We start from the raw sequence: 21,637 nt of genomic DNA, 5'->3' as shown, positions 1-21,637 counted from the left end.
AGTGGGATTTAAACCAGGGACACAGGGATGGTTCAACATCCGCAAATCAATCAACATGATACACCACATCAACACACTGAGGAATAAAAACCACAAGATCATCTCAATAGATGCAGAGAAAGCATTTGACAAGATCCAACAGCCATTTATGATAAAAACTCTTAATAAAATGGGGATAGAAGGAAATTACCTCAACATAATAAAGGCCATATATAACAAACCCACAGCCAACATCATACTGAATGGGCAAAAACTGAACGCCATCCTCCTGAGAACAGGAACGAGACAAGGATGCCCTCTATCACCATTCTAATTCAACATAGTACTGGAGGTCCTGGCCAGAGCAATTAGACAAGAGAAAGGAATAAAAGGAATCCAAATAGGGAGTGAAGAACTGAAACTCTCGCTGTTTGCAGATGACATGATCTTATATACAGAAAACCCCAAAGAATCCATTGGAAATCTAATAGAAATAACTAACAACTACAGTAAAGTTGCAGGGTACAGAATCAACTTACAAAAATCAGTTGCTTTTCTATACTCCAATAACAAACTTACAGAAAGAGAACTCAAGAATACAATTCCATTTGCAATCACAACTAAAAGAATAAAGTACCTGGGAATAAATTTAACCAAGGAGGTGAAGGACTTATACAAAGGAAACTATAAGACATTACTGAAAGAAATTGATAATGACATAAAGAGATGGAAAGAGATTCCATGCACATGGATTGGAAGAATAAACATAGTTAAAATGTCCATACTATCCAAAGCAATCTACAGATTCAGTGCAATCCCAATCAGAATCCCAATGACATTCTTCAGGGAAACAGAACAAAGAATCCTAACATTCATTTGGGGCAACAAAAGACCCTGAATTGCTAAGGCAATCCTGAGAAAAAAAGAACAAAGCTGGAGGTATCACAATCCCTGACTTCAAACTGTACTACAAAGCCATAGTGATCAAACCAGCATGGTAATGGTATAAAAACAGGCACACAGATTAATAGAACAGAACTGAAAGCCCAGAAATAAAACCACACATCTACAGACAGCTAATCTTTGACAAAGGTGCCAAATACATACAATGGAGAAAAGACAGTCTCTTCAATAAATGGTGTTGGGAAAACTGGATAGCCACATGCAAAAGAATGAAGGTAGACCATTATTTCACACCATACACAAAAATAAACCCAAAATGGATCAAAGACTTGAAGATAAGTCCTGAAACTATAAAACTCCTGGAAGATAATATTGGTAGTACACTCTTTGACATCAAACTAAAAAGGATCTTTTCGAATACCATGTCTTCTCAGACAAGGGAAACAAAAGAAAAAATAAAAAAGTGGGAGTTCATCAAACTAATGAGCTTCTGCAAGGCCAAAGAAACTAGAATCAAAACAAAGAGATAACCCACCAATTGGGAGAAAATATTTGCAAATAATATATCTGACAAGGGGTTAATCTCCATAATACACAAGGAACTCACACAACTGAACAAAAAAACAAACAACCCAATCAAAAAACGGCAGAGGATATGAACAGACATTTTTCCAAAGATATACAGATAGCCAATAAACACATGAAAAGATGTTCAACATCACTAATCATCAGGGAAATGCAAACCAAAACTACATTAAGATAGCTTACGCCTGTTAAAATGGCTATAATCACTAAGACTAAAAATAACAAATGTTGGAGAGGGTGTGGAGAAAAAGGAACCCTCATATACTGCTGGTGGGAATGCAAACTGGTGCAGCCCTATGGAAAACAGTATGGAGATTCCTCAAAAAACTAAAAATAGAACTACCATACAACCCAGCTATCCCACTACTGGGTATCTACCCAAACAATTTGAAATGAACAGTCCAAAGAAACATATGCACCCCTATGTTTGTTGCAGCACTATTCACAATAGCCAAGACATGGAAGCAACCCAAGTGCCCATCGACTGATGACTGGATAAAGATGTGGTGTATATATACAAAGGAATACTACTCAGTCACAGAAAAAGACAAATTCATCCCATTTGCAACAACATGGAAGGACCTAGAGGGAATTATGCTTAGCAAAATAAGCCAGAGTGAGAAAGACAAACACCAGAGGATTTCACTCATATGTGGAATATAAACAAACACATGGACAAAGAAAACAGTTCAGTGGTTACCAGGGGAAGGGGAGACAGGGGTGGGCACAGGGGGTGAAGGGGAGCACTTATGTGGTGACAGTCAAGATATAATGTACAACTGAAATCTCACATTGATGTAAACTATTATGAACTCAATTAAAAACAAAAGTAGACCTCCAATTAGTTCCAAATAAGAAGTTGTTTTAATAGTGTGGATGTTAAGAATGAAAAAATAATGCTGTTTAAAAATTTGAATACTTATCAGTTCCCTCTTAAATATTTTCCTACTAATTTAATATCTGAGCAAGAACATATTTATTGTCTAGTCCTACCTTGATAAATAATCCTGTTAACTGCTAAAATGGTGAGCCTCTGCAGTCTCTGTGCAAGCTCTGTCTCGGTTGCCTGGACAGGGTTCTCCTGGCTCATTCTCCGTTGCATCATCATATTAAGTTCGTCACTTGCCACTGAACGCATTTTCATCAGAAGAGAGTCAGTTTGAGCAAGGGGAAATTTTCGAGGACCTTCAAGTATATAAATTAAAATGTCAAATGCTAGCATTAACAAGGCTCAAGGAAACTATTTTTGCTGCAACATTTTGATTATCAGACTATGAAAAGAATCTTATTTAATTCAAAGTTAATTTGTACAAAAGAAAGAGAGTGATTAAGAGAAAGTGATGTTTCTCCTTTGAAGAAGTGCAACAGTACTTCTGATTTCAAAATCCTAAATAAGAATGTTGAAGCTAGTACTGTAGCTTAATGGGATGGATACCATTTGGCAAAATTTGAGTCTTCTGAAAAACTCAAAGAATTAAAAGGGTTTAAGAAGTTCAGAATTTTTTTTTTTTTAAGATTGGCACCTGAGCTAACAACTATTGCCAATCTTCTTCTTTTTTTTTCCCCTTTTTCTCTCCAAATCCCCCCAATACATAGTTGTATATTTTAGTTGTGGGTCCTTCTAGTTGTGGGATGTGGGACGCTGCCTCAGCGTGGCCTGATGAGTGGTGTGATGTCCGCACCCAGGATCCGAACCAGAGAAACCCTGGGCCACTGAAGTGGAGCACGTGAACTTAACCACTCGGCCATGGGGCCGGCCCTAAGGAGTTCAGAATGTTTTGACAAAATATTTTCAAATACTGTTTCACTTCCTAGTATTCCAAAATAACCAACAGATTTTTAAAGCACATCACGTTTTAGTAAGAATATTACTCTTTCTGGATAATTGCCATCGTTCAATTTTATAAAGTAGTTTTGAAAAGTATATATAGTGACAGAGTAGAAATCAGTCAAATGAAAATGAAGAGATCAGAAAGGTGAATATAATTCCAGTGATTTGCTGTTAAAGTGATTTGGTGCATATGCATCACTTGGGATTCAATCCTACAAAAGCATTTCCTGAGAAATGTTTCCTCAGATTGAACAGGTTGGAGTGGCGTTCCTGCACCATTACCGCACCTGCTTCGAGAGGTACCACACAGGTAGTGGATCCAGGAGAAAACGGGGATGAGTCTCGATTTAATGGACTGAAGGAGAAGGGCATTGGAAGTTGACCATAGGAACCAAAATGACGTCTTGGTAGATGAGGAATAATGGAACCCTTCATTGGAATTGAACCTTTGTTTTAAATTATGAAAACATATATCAATTTCCATAAGTAGCCTCTGTAAACATTACTCACATATGACTAAATTATGATAGGTTTTAACGACTCATCCTGCAAGATATTTAAATATTTTAATAGCATTTTAGATTGTCCAGTTTTGTATGTAATCAGTATTTTTGATCAGTTAACACATTTTGGTGGGTAGAGTCATTTTGAGACAAAAATTAAGCAAATAAAAAGGAAAAAAGTCATATCTGAGATATGCTCAAGGTAATATTGTCAGATTATGTCCTTAGTTTAAGCAGATTCTTCCTACTGTCTACATCTCTGACAACTGTCATGCTGTATAAGCAGCTGATAATCATAATTCCGAGGCACAGCAATATACTGAATAAGGAAATGTTAAGTCTTCGGTACTATGTACTTAAAAAAGTGGGAGGGTATTTCAGCACTCATGCTGTGAAGCTACACCGAGCTGGTGTGGCCTTAAGTATACTTCTTTCTAAGCCTCGCTTTCCTCACACATAAGATGTGGATTAGAAAGTAAAATAGAGCCTACCTCACAAGTAGAGTTTTGCCACTATCTGACAGTATACTAAATGTATTTGTTTACATGCTTATTGACCATTTTCTCCAGTAAAATACAAGTTCCATGAGGGCAGATAAAATAATAACTGGTTCATGGTTGATGTTCAATAAATATTTGATAGTTAAATGAATGGATAAAGAGGGTTGTTTTGCAGATTAAATAAAATGGACATAAAACACAATGAATGTTCATCCAAAGAATCAAAAGTTGTTAATAGTTGGTATTGTTATTAATGGTTGAAATATAAAGGAAGTTCATCAGTGTGAGAATTATATTAATACAACATTTATATGTCCATCTATATTTATTTACGACATTTTAAATATATGTGTAGCACTTTAAATAATACCCTAATGCTTATGTCTACCTTCGTGCATTAAGGTTATGTTTTTCAAATTGATAAGCAAAGTGAAAAAAATACACTTAAAAGAATGTACACTGCTACCTTGTTTATAATAGCAAAAACAAACAAGTAAAAAAACATTGTTCATGATAAACATTAGGGAAGAAGATCATGGCAAATCAATATAATAGATCATTATGCATTCATTAAACATAAAGAACATTTATATTATATGGAAAGATGTCTACAATGTATTGATTAGAAATAGAAATCAGTTTATAAACAGTAGGTAGAATATGACATCATTTAGGCAAAATCACATCTCTCTCTCTCACATATCTCTATACTACAAAAAGACACCGAGCTAAGGAGTCAGTGCTTTGTTTGCTGGGCAGTAGGGAACCACGGGCTGTAGAGCAGAAGAATGGTACACATGAGTTAGGCTGTAAGATGACTAACCCGCAGTAAAACACTACCCGACTCCTCTAAGAGGGAGAAGTTAAAATCTAGATGTATGAAAGTGCTGCTGAAGAAACTTTGGTCCTAAGCCAGGGATATCTTGGGGTTCACAGTCTGAGTCAATCTGTCTATTTTCAAAAAATGTAGTGTGTGGCCATAATAGAAGCTGCAGCTGCCAGCTGTCCCCATGAATTCCTGCTGGAGGTACAGGGGGTGACAGTGGGGTTGGAGGTGTCACTTGTCTCAGCAGTTTTCAATAAATGCCAAATGAGTCTATTTAGGAAAAACCATTCCCCTAAAACATTTGTCACTAATGAGAACAGCTTGTTTTAAATCTTTGAAGGAACAGTTCATTATCTAAATGATGGAAAACAAATCCCTCTCAGTCACTTTAGTACCATGAACAAACGGACTTAAATGGGTTTTATAATGATACTGCTCAGAAACAGAGGAGCTTTGGTATTTTGTATCTTTTGTACCTATAGAGTACAAAGCCAATATACTTTCAACAATAACTTTTGACTAATAGTGAAGAAATAAAACACAGTCTTTCCCAAATATGTGTGTAAAACAACATGGAAGGAACTGCAAAGCAGCAACTTAACACACATAAAGTGGTATTTTGTAAACTGGGTTCGCAAATACAGAATTCAAATAAGGTAGCATTTAAAACAGGAAGAATTCTTGGGAGAGACCTGAGAGATGAGTCCTAAAGATATGACAGACCTGGAATGAGTAGATGTGGTATAGGATACAAAGGGAAGAGTGTAGGTATTCTTGTTCTAGCAGTCTCTAATTCTACGCCTCAGGGGATCTGTGAAATGAGGAAGCTGGACTAGATGACTTCGAGGGTCTTTTATCAAACTCGAAATTTGTAGGATTCTATAAGCCTCATGTGGCTTACAGCAATTGCATTTACTTAGAGAGAGTGAAAAATATAAGCCCGGTCTAAGAGGCTAGAGGAATCAGAAAAAAAAGGAGAATAATTTAGAAAAAGGATTAAAAGTCCATTATCCACTTTACAACGACTCAAACCAAAAATAAACAATAACAAACTTGGAGCTATGCAGGGCTCTGAGGCTCAAGGTGATAAAAATGCTAGTATTTAAAGAGAGAGATGACAGATTGTTAGAGAAATCACAGACCAAACAAAAAATAGCAAGAGCGCTATTTGCGTTAGCCTGGGCACAAATTGATCATAAACTACACCAGGGACCTAGGTATAAAAGCAGAGAAGAAACGGATATGAGAATGAGAAATACCAACCAGGAAGAAACAGCAGGAATTTGTGAAAGTAGTAAAGGTACACTTTCCTATATCCACAAAGGGTAAATTCTAACTAAGGAGTCACTGACTACATAAGGAATCCTGAAAAGGAAAGCTGGTCCCAAAGTCGTCTTTTGGCATGTAGGAAGCTGAGTATCACTGCCAAATTTGGTGAGATGGAATTCTACCTGGGACAAAAGAGATACAACTGGGAAGGCAGCTCAAGAGGAGAGAGTGTGTTCAGATATTAAATGAAGGAAGGATGTATGGGGCACTAAGTTTAGCTATGCAGATGTTTTAGAACTTCTATTTACAGAAGGCTTTATTTAGCCTAATCTAAACATACTACTGCAAAACAACGTATATTTGCTTTCCAAGGTATATAGAGGCTTTCCTCTATAGATGAGTTTTTCACATGGTTTTAAAATTTGGCATAGCACTGAACACAATGAAGTACCTTAACATAGGTAGAAGAAAAACTTGAATTTAAAAGGTCTTAAGACTGAAAAAGTGATTAAACTTTAAACAATTTCCCAAGTACTCTGTTTGGAGATAGGTGTGTGTGTGTGTGTGTACATAAATATCGACTATCATACATACATGTACATGTATATGTGTGTATATAGATCTAATGTCTACGTGGGCAGGTGTTTATGCTATCTTTCTGGATTATGTATATAAAGATCATAATGGATTCTGTGGAAAAAATAAGGAAGACTAACAATATTAATACCTATTATTTAATGATATGTACTAATTTACAGCAAGCCCTTAAGTCACATGCATACTAACCATGTCCAAGCCACCAGCATCTCCTGCCTTGACCATTGCAATAGCCTCCCACCTGGACTCCCACCACCTCTCTTGCTCTCTTTTAATCCACTCCCTACACAGAAGCCAGAGCAGTCTTTATAAAATAAAACTCTGATTATGTCACGCCTCTTACTTAAACACCTTTGATAATTTCCCATTAGGATGAAATCTAAACTTCTTAACACAGCCTATATGATTATAGGTGAACTGGCCCATGCCATCCCATATATTCTCATCTGATATCACTTCCTCATCAAGTACTACACTCTGGCTAAATTGCTTTCTTTCAGCTCTCTGAACAAGCTTAGCTTTTTCTGCCTTGGAACTGTCACATAAGCCACTCATTCTGTCTGTAACACTCTTCCTCTGACTCCCTGCCTTGCTAACTCCTTTCTTACCCTTTTATGTCTATACTGAAACCTCACCTCCTCAGAGACTTCTCTAACTCCTGATGCAAATCAGGTTGCCCTGTTGTTGTCTCTATTCCTATGTTCTATATTTCTTTACAATTTTATAATCTCAGCAAGGGCAGAATCTGTGTCTGCTTTTTTGATCACTGTATCATCAACATTTAACACGGTGCTTAGCATATGGTAGGTGCTCAAGAGATAATTAAATAAGAAAAGCACTGAAAAGAAAGCAGTAGAACAGTTTCCTCTAGGAGAAAAACTTTTTCAAATTTTATAGTTTAACTTTTTTTGTGTGTGTGAGAGGAAGATTGGCCCCGAGCTAACATCGTGCAATCTTCCCCTATTTTGTATATGGGATGCCACCACAGCATGGCCACTGATGAGTGGTGCAGGTGCGTGCCCGAGAACCAAAGCTGGGCCTCTGAAGCAGAGACCACTGAACTTAACCACTAGGCCAAAGGGCCACCCCTAGTTTGACTTTTTAAACTAAGAAATACTCTTAAAATGTGAATGGCATCAGAATATAGGAGAGTCAAGCTATCTTCAATTTATAATTATTAAAATATTATTTCATGAGGCTGGCTTGGTGGCATAGTGGTTAAGTTCACATGCTGTGCTTTGGCGGTACAGAGTTCACAGGTTCAGATCCCAGGCTTGGACCTATGCAGCAGTCATTAAGCCATGCTGTGGTAGCATCCCACATACAAAAAATAGAGGAAGGCTGGCAACAGATGTTAGCTCAAGGCTAATCTTCCTCACACATACACACACACACACACACACACAAATTATTTCAATACTCACCAGCAATGCTCTTCCGCTTTTGAAATATTGCATGATGGGGAGCAGAAGGTAACGGGAATGAATTTGTAAGGTTTTCAGAGTCATGATTTGCAGTGGTCCTTATAAACTCCATAGCAGCCTGGAGAACTCTAAACTGTAGTGCAACAGCCATATCTAAAAACAGAAGATACTAGAATATTTTCAAGCTATGTGGTTGTCAATTTTATTGAACTGATTTTAATATCATGCAATATCTAAACTGCCAATAATATTTTATTAGACATGAATTTAAAAATTTTGATCAACATGGGTTCTTGATGGTAGTAAACATTTTTCAACTGTTTTTAAAAGCAATTTTAAAGTGAATTTCCAAATGGTCACTATAAAAAATTCAATGGAAAAATATTAGCACACAAATTTATTTTATTCTATGTAATTGTTTTAAAGAATAGGCTCGTTAATATACAAGGCAAAAGTTTAACCAGAAATTCTCACATTTTTCTTTTTCATATTCACTTTAATATCTGCCATTAAAGAAACTAAAAGACATTCTTATTCAACATAAGCCTTGAAATTCTACTTGGTAAGAAAAATCATCAACTTCTTTTAAGGACATGCTGCCAGCTATTAACTACATCGAGGCCATCACTTTTTAAACATTTTTGCCACTTAAAAAACCTTCTTTTTAAAGCTGATAGATATCATCACAAAAGTAAGTATAAATCTTCAGTAAAACAGTTTCTAAGAAGAAAGAGATTAGGTTCAAATAACATTTTTGGCTACTATACAACTCCTCCAGAAATCCACAAAAATTAAGCCTTACTTTGTGTCCTCTTGTTTTTGCTATTTTGAAGATATCCAAGCAGTACAATGAGGTCTTCAATAACTCTAAAATATTGTGAGCCCGAGGAGCTGCAGGCATGAATTGTAACTGCTATGAAAAGTCGCTGTATATCACACGCAAGCAATCTGTATTCATTCAAAGGAACACTAAAGAAAAAGAATAATTTAAGACAAAGAAAACTGGTTTAACTTCTCATTCTACCAGCATTCATGCATTCACATACAGTCAATATTTATTCATGCTTATTTACAGCAGGTAATATCAATTGGATGCTAGGTATAGAAATAAGATACGTTGTGGCTTTTGTCAAGAAGTTTGGTCTTGCAGAGGACCAACAAGAGATAACTATAAACAGTAAATGGTAGTAAGTGCAACAACAGAGATTAACACAAGATAACACACAGGTAGGTTTCTTCCATACTAAAGATGAAGATTTTGTGGGTTTGTATAAGAACATTCAAAGAAGGCTTCTCAGAGAATGTGAATTTGAATATATTAATTAACCTCTCTGAATCTCACTTATATAAGTTATAGTTATTTTAAGGATTAAGAGAGATAGTAGATTTGAACACATATTAATCACTTATAAATACCCAACAAATATGAATTAGCTACTTCCGTCCCTCAATCTTTTTTTTTTTTTGAGGAAGATTAGCGCTGAGCTAACTACTGCCAAACCTCCTTTTTGCTGAGGAAGACTGGCCCTGAGCTAACATCGATACCCATCTTCCTCTCCTTTATACGTGGGATGCCTATCACAGCATGGCTCTTTGCCAAGCGGTGCCATGTCCTCACCTGGGATCGGAACTGCTGAAGCCCGGGCTGCAGAGAAGCAGAACATGCGAACTTAACTGCTGACCACTGGGCCGGTCCCTGTCCCTCAATTTTTAACCTTGATAATCCACCTCAGTGTGTGATATTAAGCCTAAATACTTCTCTCCTTGTACTTTTTCAAAATCAAGCAAGAGTTAGCAATGGTAGCTGTCTTCGGCAATTAATAGAGTAGCATATAGGGACATTCAGTAAGCACAATTTATTTTTTTAAAAAAACAACAAACTACTTTTAGAAGAAGCCTGCCATCACCTTCTCAAGTTTCACCAATTTCATGCATTGTATTATAATCAAGACTAAGCGTTTTGAGGAAATATAATACTTTGTATTTCCTATATGCCTCAGACACACAGATCCTAAATATAATAGATGCCCAATAAAGACTGAACTGAGTTGAGTACAAAAAGTCTCTCTTGTACTCAGATAGCCTCCTTGGCCTAGCAAATCACCAAGGATATGCTCTGTTTTCTCTGCAAAAATATACACAATATTTAACGGTTTAATGTGCAATAAGATGATGCTTCTGGAGATTTAGATTTTAACATTATGCTAATAACAATATTATACTGTACACCATAACTGCAGATGCCAAAGGTACAAAATCCAAATAAAAATATAATCTCCTAACAAATTTTTTAGCGCTGCCAATGTACTTTTGGCTATGAGAAATTAATTTATGGTAGTAGACAGTGATACAGTATGCTAAAAGTAGGCTGGCATGGCAAGCTCAAAACAGAGGCTTTTGAAGTGAGACATTCAGTCTCAAGTTCTCTGCCATATACTAATCAGTTTTGTAGGAAAAATGTTCTTTGAAAGGATTATGAAAAACGTAACCTATCATCAACGTTTTCCCTTTCCGAAGTATTACCAGATGTAGTTTTAAAGATGATTTAAAACTTACTTCTTTTCTAATCCATTCAGGGCTGCTACTGTATTACATAACACGTAGAGCAGACCATTATCCAACAACATATCTGCTACCTTAGAACAAGAGTTTAATATTTGGAGAAGAAGTAAAAGGGCACTATGTAAGAGCACGTTGTCACACAGAGAGGTCTCTATTAGTCCCAGAATAGGAATGACAGACCACTTCTGAAAAAGTCCCAAGTTTTTCACGTCTTCCAGATCAAATCTATAATAAATAATACACAGGAGCATGTTAGAAGCAATTAACCACTACATAAGAAAAAAATGATTGCAATATGAGCTGTTTTGTTAACCTGATTTTAAGACTATAAAAAACAAATTTGGGGAGTAAGGATTCTTAATCTTTTTTAGATCATAGCTTTCTCCAATAATAAGATAAAAGGTGTTGCTAGAAGTCTATCCCCAAGTAAATACACAAACATTCAAATGAAACATGTACACAATTTCATGGTTTTAACTGACTGATTTGTCCTTAGGGGTTCAAAGAACCCTTGCTTTAGGGGCTATGTAACAAGTACACAGGAAAATACTAATAGCATAGTATTTGAGAGACAGTGAGCTAGTAAAAAGAGGTCTAGCAAAGGGAATGAATACTGAATCCGTGTCCCAATACTATTGCCTCTGTAATAGAGGGAAATTATTTAAGTATTTTGTACCTCATTTTCCTTATCTATCAAACACATGTGGTGATATTTGCCCTCTTTCTACTCAAGACTGTTGTGAGAATCAAATGAGATAATGCAGAATTGCTGTGAAAGAGCCAAAAGCTGTATGCAAATGAAAAATACTATTGTCATTACCACAAGTCATAAGTAAATTCCTCAAGGTCTGAACTGGTTGACTTAATAAGTAGGATGACACTTAAGACAGAGACACATTTTTTCGTACTCTACCATAGTCAGAAATAACAGTTCAATTTTTCTGCCAAACTTTTGGTTTGGGAGAAAATATCCTTTTATTTTTGTACTTATTTGCTAATCCTTCAGCATTACACCAGGGTCAAATCTCAGCAATCAGTATTCCAGGAATTCCAGGTGAGGGATTTACTCTTCTCCCAGATAAGCTGAAGGATCTGAGGGGACTGACTGGCTTCTCTAAGGGTCATTCATGTAATCTGTGGCTGAGAGTACATGAGCCACCTTTCTTTTCAGTTAATCTTCTTATGTTAATTTTTGTTGTTAGTATTGTGGAGTCGATTCTGACTCCTAGCGACCCTGTGTACAGCAAAGCGGAACTCTGGTCTTTTTGTGCCATCCTCTCACCTTCCAGCACTACATCAGACAATGCTCTGCTGTTATTCATAGGGTTTTCATGGCCAATTTTTTCTTCTTTCTTCTTATGTTAATACCTATGCCAAATCTTAACTATCACTTTCTTTCATTTGATGCAGCATTTTTATTTGTTTCTAGTTTCTAGCTAGTGAATGCAATACAAAGCAATAAGTTATACTAGAAAGAAATCATATGGAAAATAATAAATTGATTCACCTGGAAAATTACTTTTAGCAGATTTTTTCTAAAAGTGACAAAATAGTTTTAAGAGTGAGTTTAATAAATTTTATGTTTAGGAGAAAAGATCTCCAATTACAGTGGAGGGAAGAACCCACTTACTCTTCATCAAGGCCTATACGTCGACCAAAAAACATTTCAATGAAGCATTCTAACAATTCCTGAGTTCCCCGATGAAGATACAACTGGTTGGCTAGCAAGGAAAAGCCACGATTCTTCAGAAATTTATCTTTTTGTTCTTTAGATGCTCTAGTAAAATATGCATCTAATAGCTAAGGAAAAAATTTAAGACAGTTTAGATAATGTATTAAAAATTTTATATAATGTATATAAATCAGTGTATTATATTTGTATTTGTAAGTTATGAACACAGAAAGCTCAAAAAAATATATGCCACCTCCATAGCAAAACAGAAATGAACTTTGTCTCTGACTACTATGGAATGCTAATGATGACTCCACCTCGGAGATCTTAATACTTTTGTAATGGGAAAGCTGGCTTTTTAGCTGAGCATGGACACCTAGTAGTCTGGCAGCCTTCGTCGAGTTTTAAGTAGAATATTTGAGCCGAATGAAGGAAAAAAAATCAGTCAACACTGTACTATGCTCTCTCTGCAAATGCACATATACATAGCCTAGACCTCTATTTCTAGACTTCTTGACAGCTTATTTATCCTAAGCACAGGCCTAAATTTTCGCCCTTCCCTAGCAGCTTAAATGCAACATATGTAAAACCAAATTAATTACTTTTCCTTCCAAACTTGCTTCTTCTGTGGTTCTGACCTTAGAGCACAGTGGCACCATCCTCCTAGATTTCAAGGCTAACCTCACTTTTGCTTTTCTTGTTTTGATTCCCCCTGTGTAATTTGTACCTCTCTTCTATTCCAGTGAATGTTTCTCAAATCTCTGTCCTTTGACTTTCTACTTCCCCAGAATAGGAACTCCAGAATAGGACTTTCCACTTGCCTAGAATAGGAACTCATCATTTCTCCCCTGGACTACTGTGATAGCCTACTAAGAATATTTCCACCTTTCTCTCCCCTGCAATCACTCCCTCACAGTGGTGATTGACTATTCTTCCCAAAACACACATCTATTTACCGCCTTACTTAAAAAGCTTTCTAAGTTTCCAGCATAATACAGAATACACCTTTTGCATGAATCCCTCCTTGGTACCCACATCAGGATTAACTGCTCTTCCTATGCTCCCACTCTTCTTTATTAATACTGCCATGGAAGCAGTCATCACAGAATTCGTTACATTTTACTTAGTTGGCTATATGTTTCTCTCCCCAACTAGACTATAAACTTCTTGAATGTATGGGCTTATTATTCCCCTTTATGCCCTATATAGCAACTAGCCCAGTGTTTTGTACAAGGAATGGATATTCAAAAAATAGTGGGTTGAACTGCAAGTGATTAAACAATATCCCATGTCAAGTCAGACTAAAGAAAACAAGAATCTTTAAAAGATCATTTCACTATCGGGTTGTTTTCTATTTATATCAAGCATTCATTCATTCAATAATATACTTAGTACCTATTATATACTAGACACAAGATGCCTACCTTCATAGAGCTTATATTTCAGTGTGAGAAATTAAAAAAACAAGTACAGAAATAAATTAAAAAGATAATTAAAAAACATAACTAGGATGCTATGATGGAGTAAATGAGAAGTAGAGATAGGAGGAGGCTATTTTGAAAGGTGATCAGGGAAGGCCCCTCTGAAAAGGTGACATCTGAGCTGAAACCTGAAGCAAATGTCTAAGATTTGATACTACACTGCAGGAGAGATTTCCAATGAACTACACGTTCCTAGTAATTGGTAGACTTTTAAAAAAACATATTGATATGAATCAATATATGGAGAAAGACTTAAAATTGGATGATAAAACATATAAAAACATGAGTAAGAAGTAACAAACAATATCAGTTTACTACTTCCTAAGTATAAACTAAAGCTTTAGGTCTACTTTAACATACGTATTCAAATTTTAAATTACACATATACTTATTTTTCTGAATTAAAACAACACATCTAATTTTCACCCTTACTTTAATAACTCCTTGTTGTATAGCAGGTGACGGGTGGTTAACAAGAACTAAAAGCGTATCTGCTTGAATAAGCTTGTCCATCACATCTTCAAGCATAATATCAGGCAAGATGAGAAGAACTCCACTTAAGAGTTCATATAATCCACAGCATATGGGTACCAAACAGTCTTCAGTTACACTAAAACAGAGACCCAAAAAGTCTTACTAACACAACAACAGGGAGAAATGTACATGATGATTACCTTAAGAACTGTGATGAACAGTAATAATTTTAACATGTGAAACAAAAGTTCATAAGGTTTAAAGAACATTTCCTAATTTAACTGTGATTAATAAATTTGCCATCAGTGTTTATCACCGATATTTTAGGCATTAGTCTACTAAGCACTATTCTATTCTATATCTATGATGTCCAACACAGTAGTCACTAGACACTTGTGTTATTTAAGCTATTTAAAATTAAATAAAAAATTCAGTTCCTCAGTTGCACAAGCCACATTTCAAGTGCTCAATAGGCATATGTGGCTAGTGTCTACTATATTGGACAGCACAGATCCAAATTCCACCATCACAGAAAGATTCATTGGACAGTGCTACTTGAGTGCTTTTGGAAACTAATAAACCTTATAATTTCCCTGAACTGAAAAGTTTTTATCCAATAGCAATAAGGAATTAAATAAACTATAAGACATTTTTTTCTTTGAGAGCTACTTATGGTTTAGCTTTTGGTTAAGTACAGAATTCAATATTATCTAGTATTAAAACAAAGAGAAAGGTATCTTTCTGTTTGTTATTAATATATATGTTATATTATAAGAAGCAACATAATGAAAGTACTTCTAGAAGTGTAGAGAATCTTCTATGAATAGTTTAAAAAAAGGGTGGGGGGCAGTGTGCAAAAACATGTGAGTACCTGTGAGCATTTGTAGTTCTGTTGTAGTTTGGTTCATAACGGAGAGAAAAGGCCAAGTTTTCCCAATCATCGGTGTTCCTATCCACAAGACTTGGCCAACGGCCAACGGCTGCAGCTCCATTCTGTGAAGGAAAAGCTAGCCCTAGGCTTGCAATAGTGCTGTGGCTTCCCTGGAACGAGGCCAGTCCCTTGAGATAATCAGGTCGGCGTGGGCAGGACTCATCCCCAGGACTGTCATCGTCTGATCTGGGTTCTGCTCCCAACTCTTTGACCACTGGAAATCCCAATGATCCTTTTGGGACACCATTGACAGAGGCTTGGGCTGGAAGGACAGCTTCCATTTCACAAACAGTTCTTGCAGACTCACAGCTACTGAGAAATGCATCTTCTTTGCCTGTTTTCAGTGTCTCGGAACTCCCCAGAGGATTCCATTTCTCTGGGCGAGAAGTAACATAATTATCTGCAATATTTTGTAACTTGTCAATACTACAACCCAAACTTCCAGTCAGTTTCCGTGGTTGCATTAGAGGTGAAGAAGTAGGAAATGCTGGCAGGCTTCTAGAACGCAGCATGTTGACAGCCATCCTTCGTGGAATAATATTGGAGGAATTGTTTCCTGGTAAGAATAGACAGAAAAATGCCACTTAAAAATCTATTAAGTGGGATGACTTATTTTCTCCACTATCAGTCACAAGTATAGCAATAGTCCATTTATCTTGCAATGTTAAAGAATCCATATAGGTTAATGTTCCTAGCAACTAATGCTTCAAATTCTTAAGTGCCAAAACTATTATTCTTTTTATCACTATTTATTAAAATCTTCTAAAAATGTGTATCTTTTCCTGCCTCCTTAACAAAATATAATGTTGGCTGAACAATTCAAAGTCATTAGGATTAACGCTTCTACTGCAGTGAAATTAACAGAATTAAGTGAAAGAATTTCCCTCAGGCTAGAAGTCACTAGGATGCAGTTTGATATAGTGGAAAGAGTGTGGGCTTTGCAACTAGCTATAATTGGATTCAAGTGATAGTTCTGTTAGTTAGGTGGCCTTCTGTAAATCATTTAATTATATGAGTGTGTTTCTGCAAATGTAAAATAAGGTTTCAGAATATCTACTTTGCAAGGTTGCTTTAAGGCTTAAGTGAGACCATATTTGTGACATACCTAGCATAGTGCCTGGCCTATAAGAAGTGCTCAATGAATGGTGGTAACAGTTGTATTTGTTGTTATTATTACTAGACTAAATGGCCTTAGATCGTTCTTTCTCCCCTCCATTTCTGTAGTTGCTTCCTGCTGTATTAGTGAGAAGAAATAGTTTTTTCTCTTCTTGCTCTAGTTCTCCATTTTGCAGCTTTTAATATTCTGTGTAGGAGGAGATCAGAAAAATCACTCTCACTGAAGGTGCAGGGGTATAAGAGAATGCTACTGAAGGGGTGGTCTGTGGACGAGCAGCATGGACATCAGCACCACCTGTGTGATTTTGCGAAATGCACATTCTCAGGCTCTACCCTGGATCTACTGAATTAGAGCATATGAGGGCGGAACCAGGGATCTCTGTCTTAACAAGCTCTCCAGGTGATTTTTTTGTGTGCTAAAACTTGAGAAGCAGTGATAGGCACTGAATGAACTGCTTTAGAGCATAGGTTTTGCGGTAATTTTTTTTCCTAGTTATTTCTAGATTTTGGCTGGAGGGGTAAGGCTGCCAAAAGATTCTGTTCAAAAGACCTGGGGAAAATGGGGGTGTGATTGTATTTGAAAATGTTTCAGAGTGATGCATAATGATTCATAAAAATAGCCATTTCCAGGACCCGCCTGGTGGCGTAGTGGTTGAGTTCGTGTGCTCTGCTTTGGCAGCCCAAGGTTCACAGGTTTGGATCCTGAATGCAGACCTAGCACTGCTCATCAAGCCATGCTGTGGTGGCATCCCACATAAAATAGAGGAAGACTCACACAGATGTTAGCTCAGGGCCAATCTTCCTAACACATACACACAAATAGCCATTTCCTATAAAAATCCAAATAAAACTAATTAAAACACTGTCTTAAAATATTATAATAAAAGGCCATAAAATGTGCTAGAGAATAACTGAAACACTTTGAGAGAGAAACAAAACTGAAGATTAATACCCATATATATCATCCTATCTATTGATATCTCTATTTTACCTGCACAATTTAATAGTATGGATTACAGCTAGAGACAAGACTAGGTTGGACTGACAATAAAAGCAATATCTCTGTATGGAAGAGGATGGCAGTCAGGAAAGGAAAAGACGTATGGCCAGTTCACAACTAGGAGACATGTACCTATTTTTTTCTCTATGAAAGTAGACACGAGACATTTCATAAAGAGTAAATTAGGAAGGTAGAAAAATACTGTAAGCTTAAAGACTTGAATATAGTTGCTATGAAAATAGAAGAGGGGATTGATTCTGAACACACAGAAAAATTATAGGGCAGCATTAAAAGGCCAGCTACAGCTGGAGACCCTTGTAATGGGAGGAATTCTCAGTGATGACTTTCCCTAGCAGCTTTCAGCAGTGTGAGGATGGCTAGACTGAGGCAAGATTATGGTTTTTCAGGTCAAGAATGCCAAAAGGCCAAGAGGACAAGGAAACTGAAGATAGTGTTAAGAAAATTACTGGCTAATAGGATCTAGGCTTGGTCGGGAAAACTAGCAGAGGGTACCTGAGATGGTGATGAAGAAACCAGAAAGAGAGTAGGTTGTTACTAGAGAGTGGGATACTGAGTTTCACAGGCAGGAAGCCTTCTTGATAATGATAAAGTCCAAGATAGATGCACACATATTGGTAGACAAAGGAGAGGGAAAGGTCTCCAGAGTCAAGGACTGTGAAGGCTGGAGTATTGGATGTCCATTCTCCTTAGGTAGAAAGGAGAGAGTAAGCCAAACAAAACTTTGGAAGAAAATGGGAAAATAAATCAGAAGCTTAACAAAAAACAAACGATGATGATAAGAGGGGAGAGAGAATTCTAGAGCAAGATAACATGAGCCTCATCCATTTCCTAAGTTCTCCTGAGTCTCTCTTGTTATATTGACTATGAGTTACTGATACCAGAGAATAGTGAAATGGATTTCTTAAATATATTCTATAATTTTTAAGTTTAACCTTCCGTTTATTTAGTCTAAATATCAGGTTATACTATACTGCTAAAATATGCATAATTTATTTATCTATTAACATTCAGAACTAAATCAGAAAGGGTTATAATTTCATTATTGTTATTTTTACCTTCAGGTGGTGAAGCGGTAAAACCAGACGGGCTAATTACCATAAATCCAGGGCTAGTAACAGACTTGCCTCCACTGCTGGAATGCCTCAGGTACATGATTGACTGTACTTTCTCCTGAAAGATCTTGCCATCTAGAATCAAAAAATTTTTTGAGATAGTAAAATTTAAAAAAATAATAAGACAAAAATATAACTTTAAAAGCAAATCAACAAATACAAATTTTTACAAAAAGATGTTCAATGTGAAAACATATGGCATACTTTATACTAACGCACACTTGATATGTGAGTACCTTGGACTCTAGAATTTCCTACTAGAGATTTTTTTGTTGAGTATTCCTAGCCACATTAACCTATATTTTCTTTGAATTCCAACTGTACTTAGTTATTTCTACAGTTTAACATTAACTGTTCACTTTTTATATGTTATATGATCTTTCCAAGGAGACTGTTCATCTGTTCATTCTTTGAGGAAAGGACTGTGTCATAGTCTCATATATTCCCTTCATTGTTTAATATGACTCTAAAATTGATACCTTCAGCTTAGTCCTTCTTTCTGAGCTTCATTCTGTAAATTCAACTGCATTTCTTAAACGCACCACAGATGCAACAAATCTAAATCTGCATCACGTTTCTGCCCTACATTCACTTTTCCTGTTTGGTTCTCTGGTTTGTTTGGAAAACATACCCATTTCCCATGTAGAAACCTGGAGCCACCCTTGACCACTACCTTTCCTTTATCCACATCGAGTCAGTCTCCAGGTTCTACTGACTATTTCCTGTTTCTTGAACTCTTCTCATCCCCAGTACAGTGCTATAATGCAGGCTCTTATCACCTCTCACACCTGGATTATTGTCAGACTTCTAAATGCTATCTGTGATGGACATCTGGTCACCCTCAAATCCTCACAGCTACCAGAATTCTCTCTATCAAATGTCAATCTCTGCTTAAAACCTTCCATGGCTCTCTGTTGCCTCTTTACCACTCTAAATAAACCTTAAGCTTCTTGTCTACAAGAATCTCCAAGATCTGTCCCCAGAACTCTTTCCAGCCTTGTTTGTTACATTACACTTCGCAACACCTATTTCTCATAGCTCCCTATCAAGTTGTTTGCTTTGCTTGGAAGCCCTGTCCTTTCAAATCCTACTCAAATTTTAAAACTCAGAGCAGGCATCTCCTCCTCCAGGAAACAGTCCCTCACCATGCTACCAGAAAACAAAATATTTACTTCTATATCACTGTGCTTTCCACACAGTGTAACTATCTGTTTATATCTCCCTCCCCTCGACGACGCTGTAAGCTCCTTAAGGGAGGGGACCATATTTTACTGATCTTTGCTACCTTGCTCCCAGAATCTTGACAGTCTTTTATTCAGTAAATGTGTGCTGAACCTAACACAAAGTCATGCTGTCCAAATGAAATCCAATTTCCTTCGGATTTTCACTGATTCAGAATAATTTTATTCACTTATTACATTCCTTAAAATGGCTGTTTTACAATCAGTTTTCCTTTCTAAATTTACTGTCTAGCTTTCTCATAGATACACCCTTGCTTGCTTTCTTACCACATTATATTTTCCTTGCTCTTTTAAAACTCTGATTATTTCATCTTTCTCTTAATAATGATTACTCCTTCTGGTTTTACTCTCTTAACTAGTATTACTACCACTAGTTTTACCCTTAGCTTCCTTTTTCCTTCTCTCTATACTCTTCTTCAGTGGTCTCATCTACTCTCAGAGTTTCAACTCACTTCTATGTGGGTAGTTTCTCTTTCCTGAATTCTACAGCAATAATTCACTTAGATCATATCCCTTTGCTTAAAACAAATAAACACAACTTAGAGAATTAATGGCATGCTAATTCTCCAATCTACGTATCAAATTCTACCTAAATTCTTCAATGCTCATGTCAGATATCCCATAATCTATTAAATCTTCTCTCTCCACAGCTCTCTGATGAAACCCACACTTCTCTGAAATCTAATTAGTTCTTCTTTTGTATCTATTAGGTACTTACCAAATACTGTTTCTTACTATAGTTATTTGAGTATGTCTCCTCTCTTCTCTTGACATTTAAGCTCTCTGAAGGCAGAGACCATGTCTGGTTCATTTTATAGCCCTCTTCCCTGTCCCACTCCCAGTGTGTAAGTAGGGCAGTTTCTAGCACATAGAGCTCATTCAATGAATATCAAACAAATGTGGATCAACTGGGAAGAAAAAAAACGGAAATGGAGATAGCCAAGATCTAACAAAAACGATTATTACCTACCTATGTGCAAAGAAAAGTAGAAGTTTGTGGGGTTGTGACAAACGTAAGTATTAGTAGGAGGGTGAACTGCTAAAAGGAAATTGAAGATAATTGTCAATAATTCCAAATCTGGAGGAGATCCAAGGACTTCTGCTATAATTTTCACAAATGATTTACAAACCTCTCGGGGCAAGGATGTAAGCTGCCCCTCTTTGTGTTCCTGAAAAAATAAAAATCAAACTCTCTTTAGATTTAAATAGAACTGTCAACTTAACTAAGATTTTTCATTTAAACAGGATATTCTTTTTAAGATAGGATTGTGTTGGTTTAGTGCTCTAGTCTGACCATATTTACCACTAAATTGAGTTAGTATTTGTCAAATCAAGCAATTCTGCTATTAAAAATTCACTGAAACCCATGGCAATTTAATTCTACCCCTTTTATCTTAATTAACAAAGGCAAAGCCGTATTATAGCACTCCTGAGCATGGACTCAGAAGCCAAACTGCCTAGGTTGGCACCCTGGTTCCTCTGCTCACTAGCTGTGTGATCTGGGGCATGTTATTTAACATCTCCATGCCTCAGTTTCTTTATCTACAATATGGGAATAATACTAGTGCTACTTCATAGGGTTGTTCTAAGGATTAAATCAACAAACTCTT

At 36.5% G+C, this 21,637-nt stretch overlaps 1 protein-coding gene across 1 annotated transcript in view; it reads right to left on the bottom strand.

Annotated features, from left to right (window-relative positions):
• LYST (lysosomal trafficking regulator) overlaps window positions 1-21,637 on the bottom strand; it is a 195,446-nt gene that overhangs the window by 78,361 nt on the left and 95,448 nt on the right. Inside the window, exons 21-29 of the mRNA XM_070492422.1 lie at window positions 20,998-21,196; window positions 18,730-18,861; window positions 15,478-16,093; window positions 14,565-14,742; window positions 12,610-12,779; window positions 10,974-11,204; window positions 9,220-9,386; window positions 8,418-8,570; window positions 2,461-2,652 (exon numbers count right to left, since the gene is read on the bottom strand). Of these exons, the coding sequence (XP_070348523.1) occupies window positions 2,461-2,652; window positions 8,418-8,570; window positions 9,220-9,386; window positions 10,974-11,204; window positions 12,610-12,779; window positions 14,565-14,742; window positions 15,478-16,093; window positions 18,730-18,861; window positions 20,998-21,196 (2,038 nt within the window). The remainder of the gene's footprint in view (window positions 1-2,460; window positions 2,653-8,417; window positions 8,571-9,219; window positions 9,387-10,973; window positions 11,205-12,609; window positions 12,780-14,564; window positions 14,743-15,477; window positions 16,094-18,729; window positions 18,862-20,997; window positions 21,197-21,637) is intronic.

This window comes from Equus asinus, chromosome 2 (assembly GCF_041296235.1).
Source record: "Equus asinus isolate D_3611 breed Donkey chromosome 2, EquAss-T2T_v2, whole genome shotgun sequence".
NCBI lineage: Eukaryota > Metazoa > Chordata > Mammalia > Perissodactyla > Equidae > Equus > Equus asinus.
The sequence above is the reverse complement of the archived record's forward strand: the minus strand, read 5'-3'. Positions and strand labels throughout refer to the sequence as shown.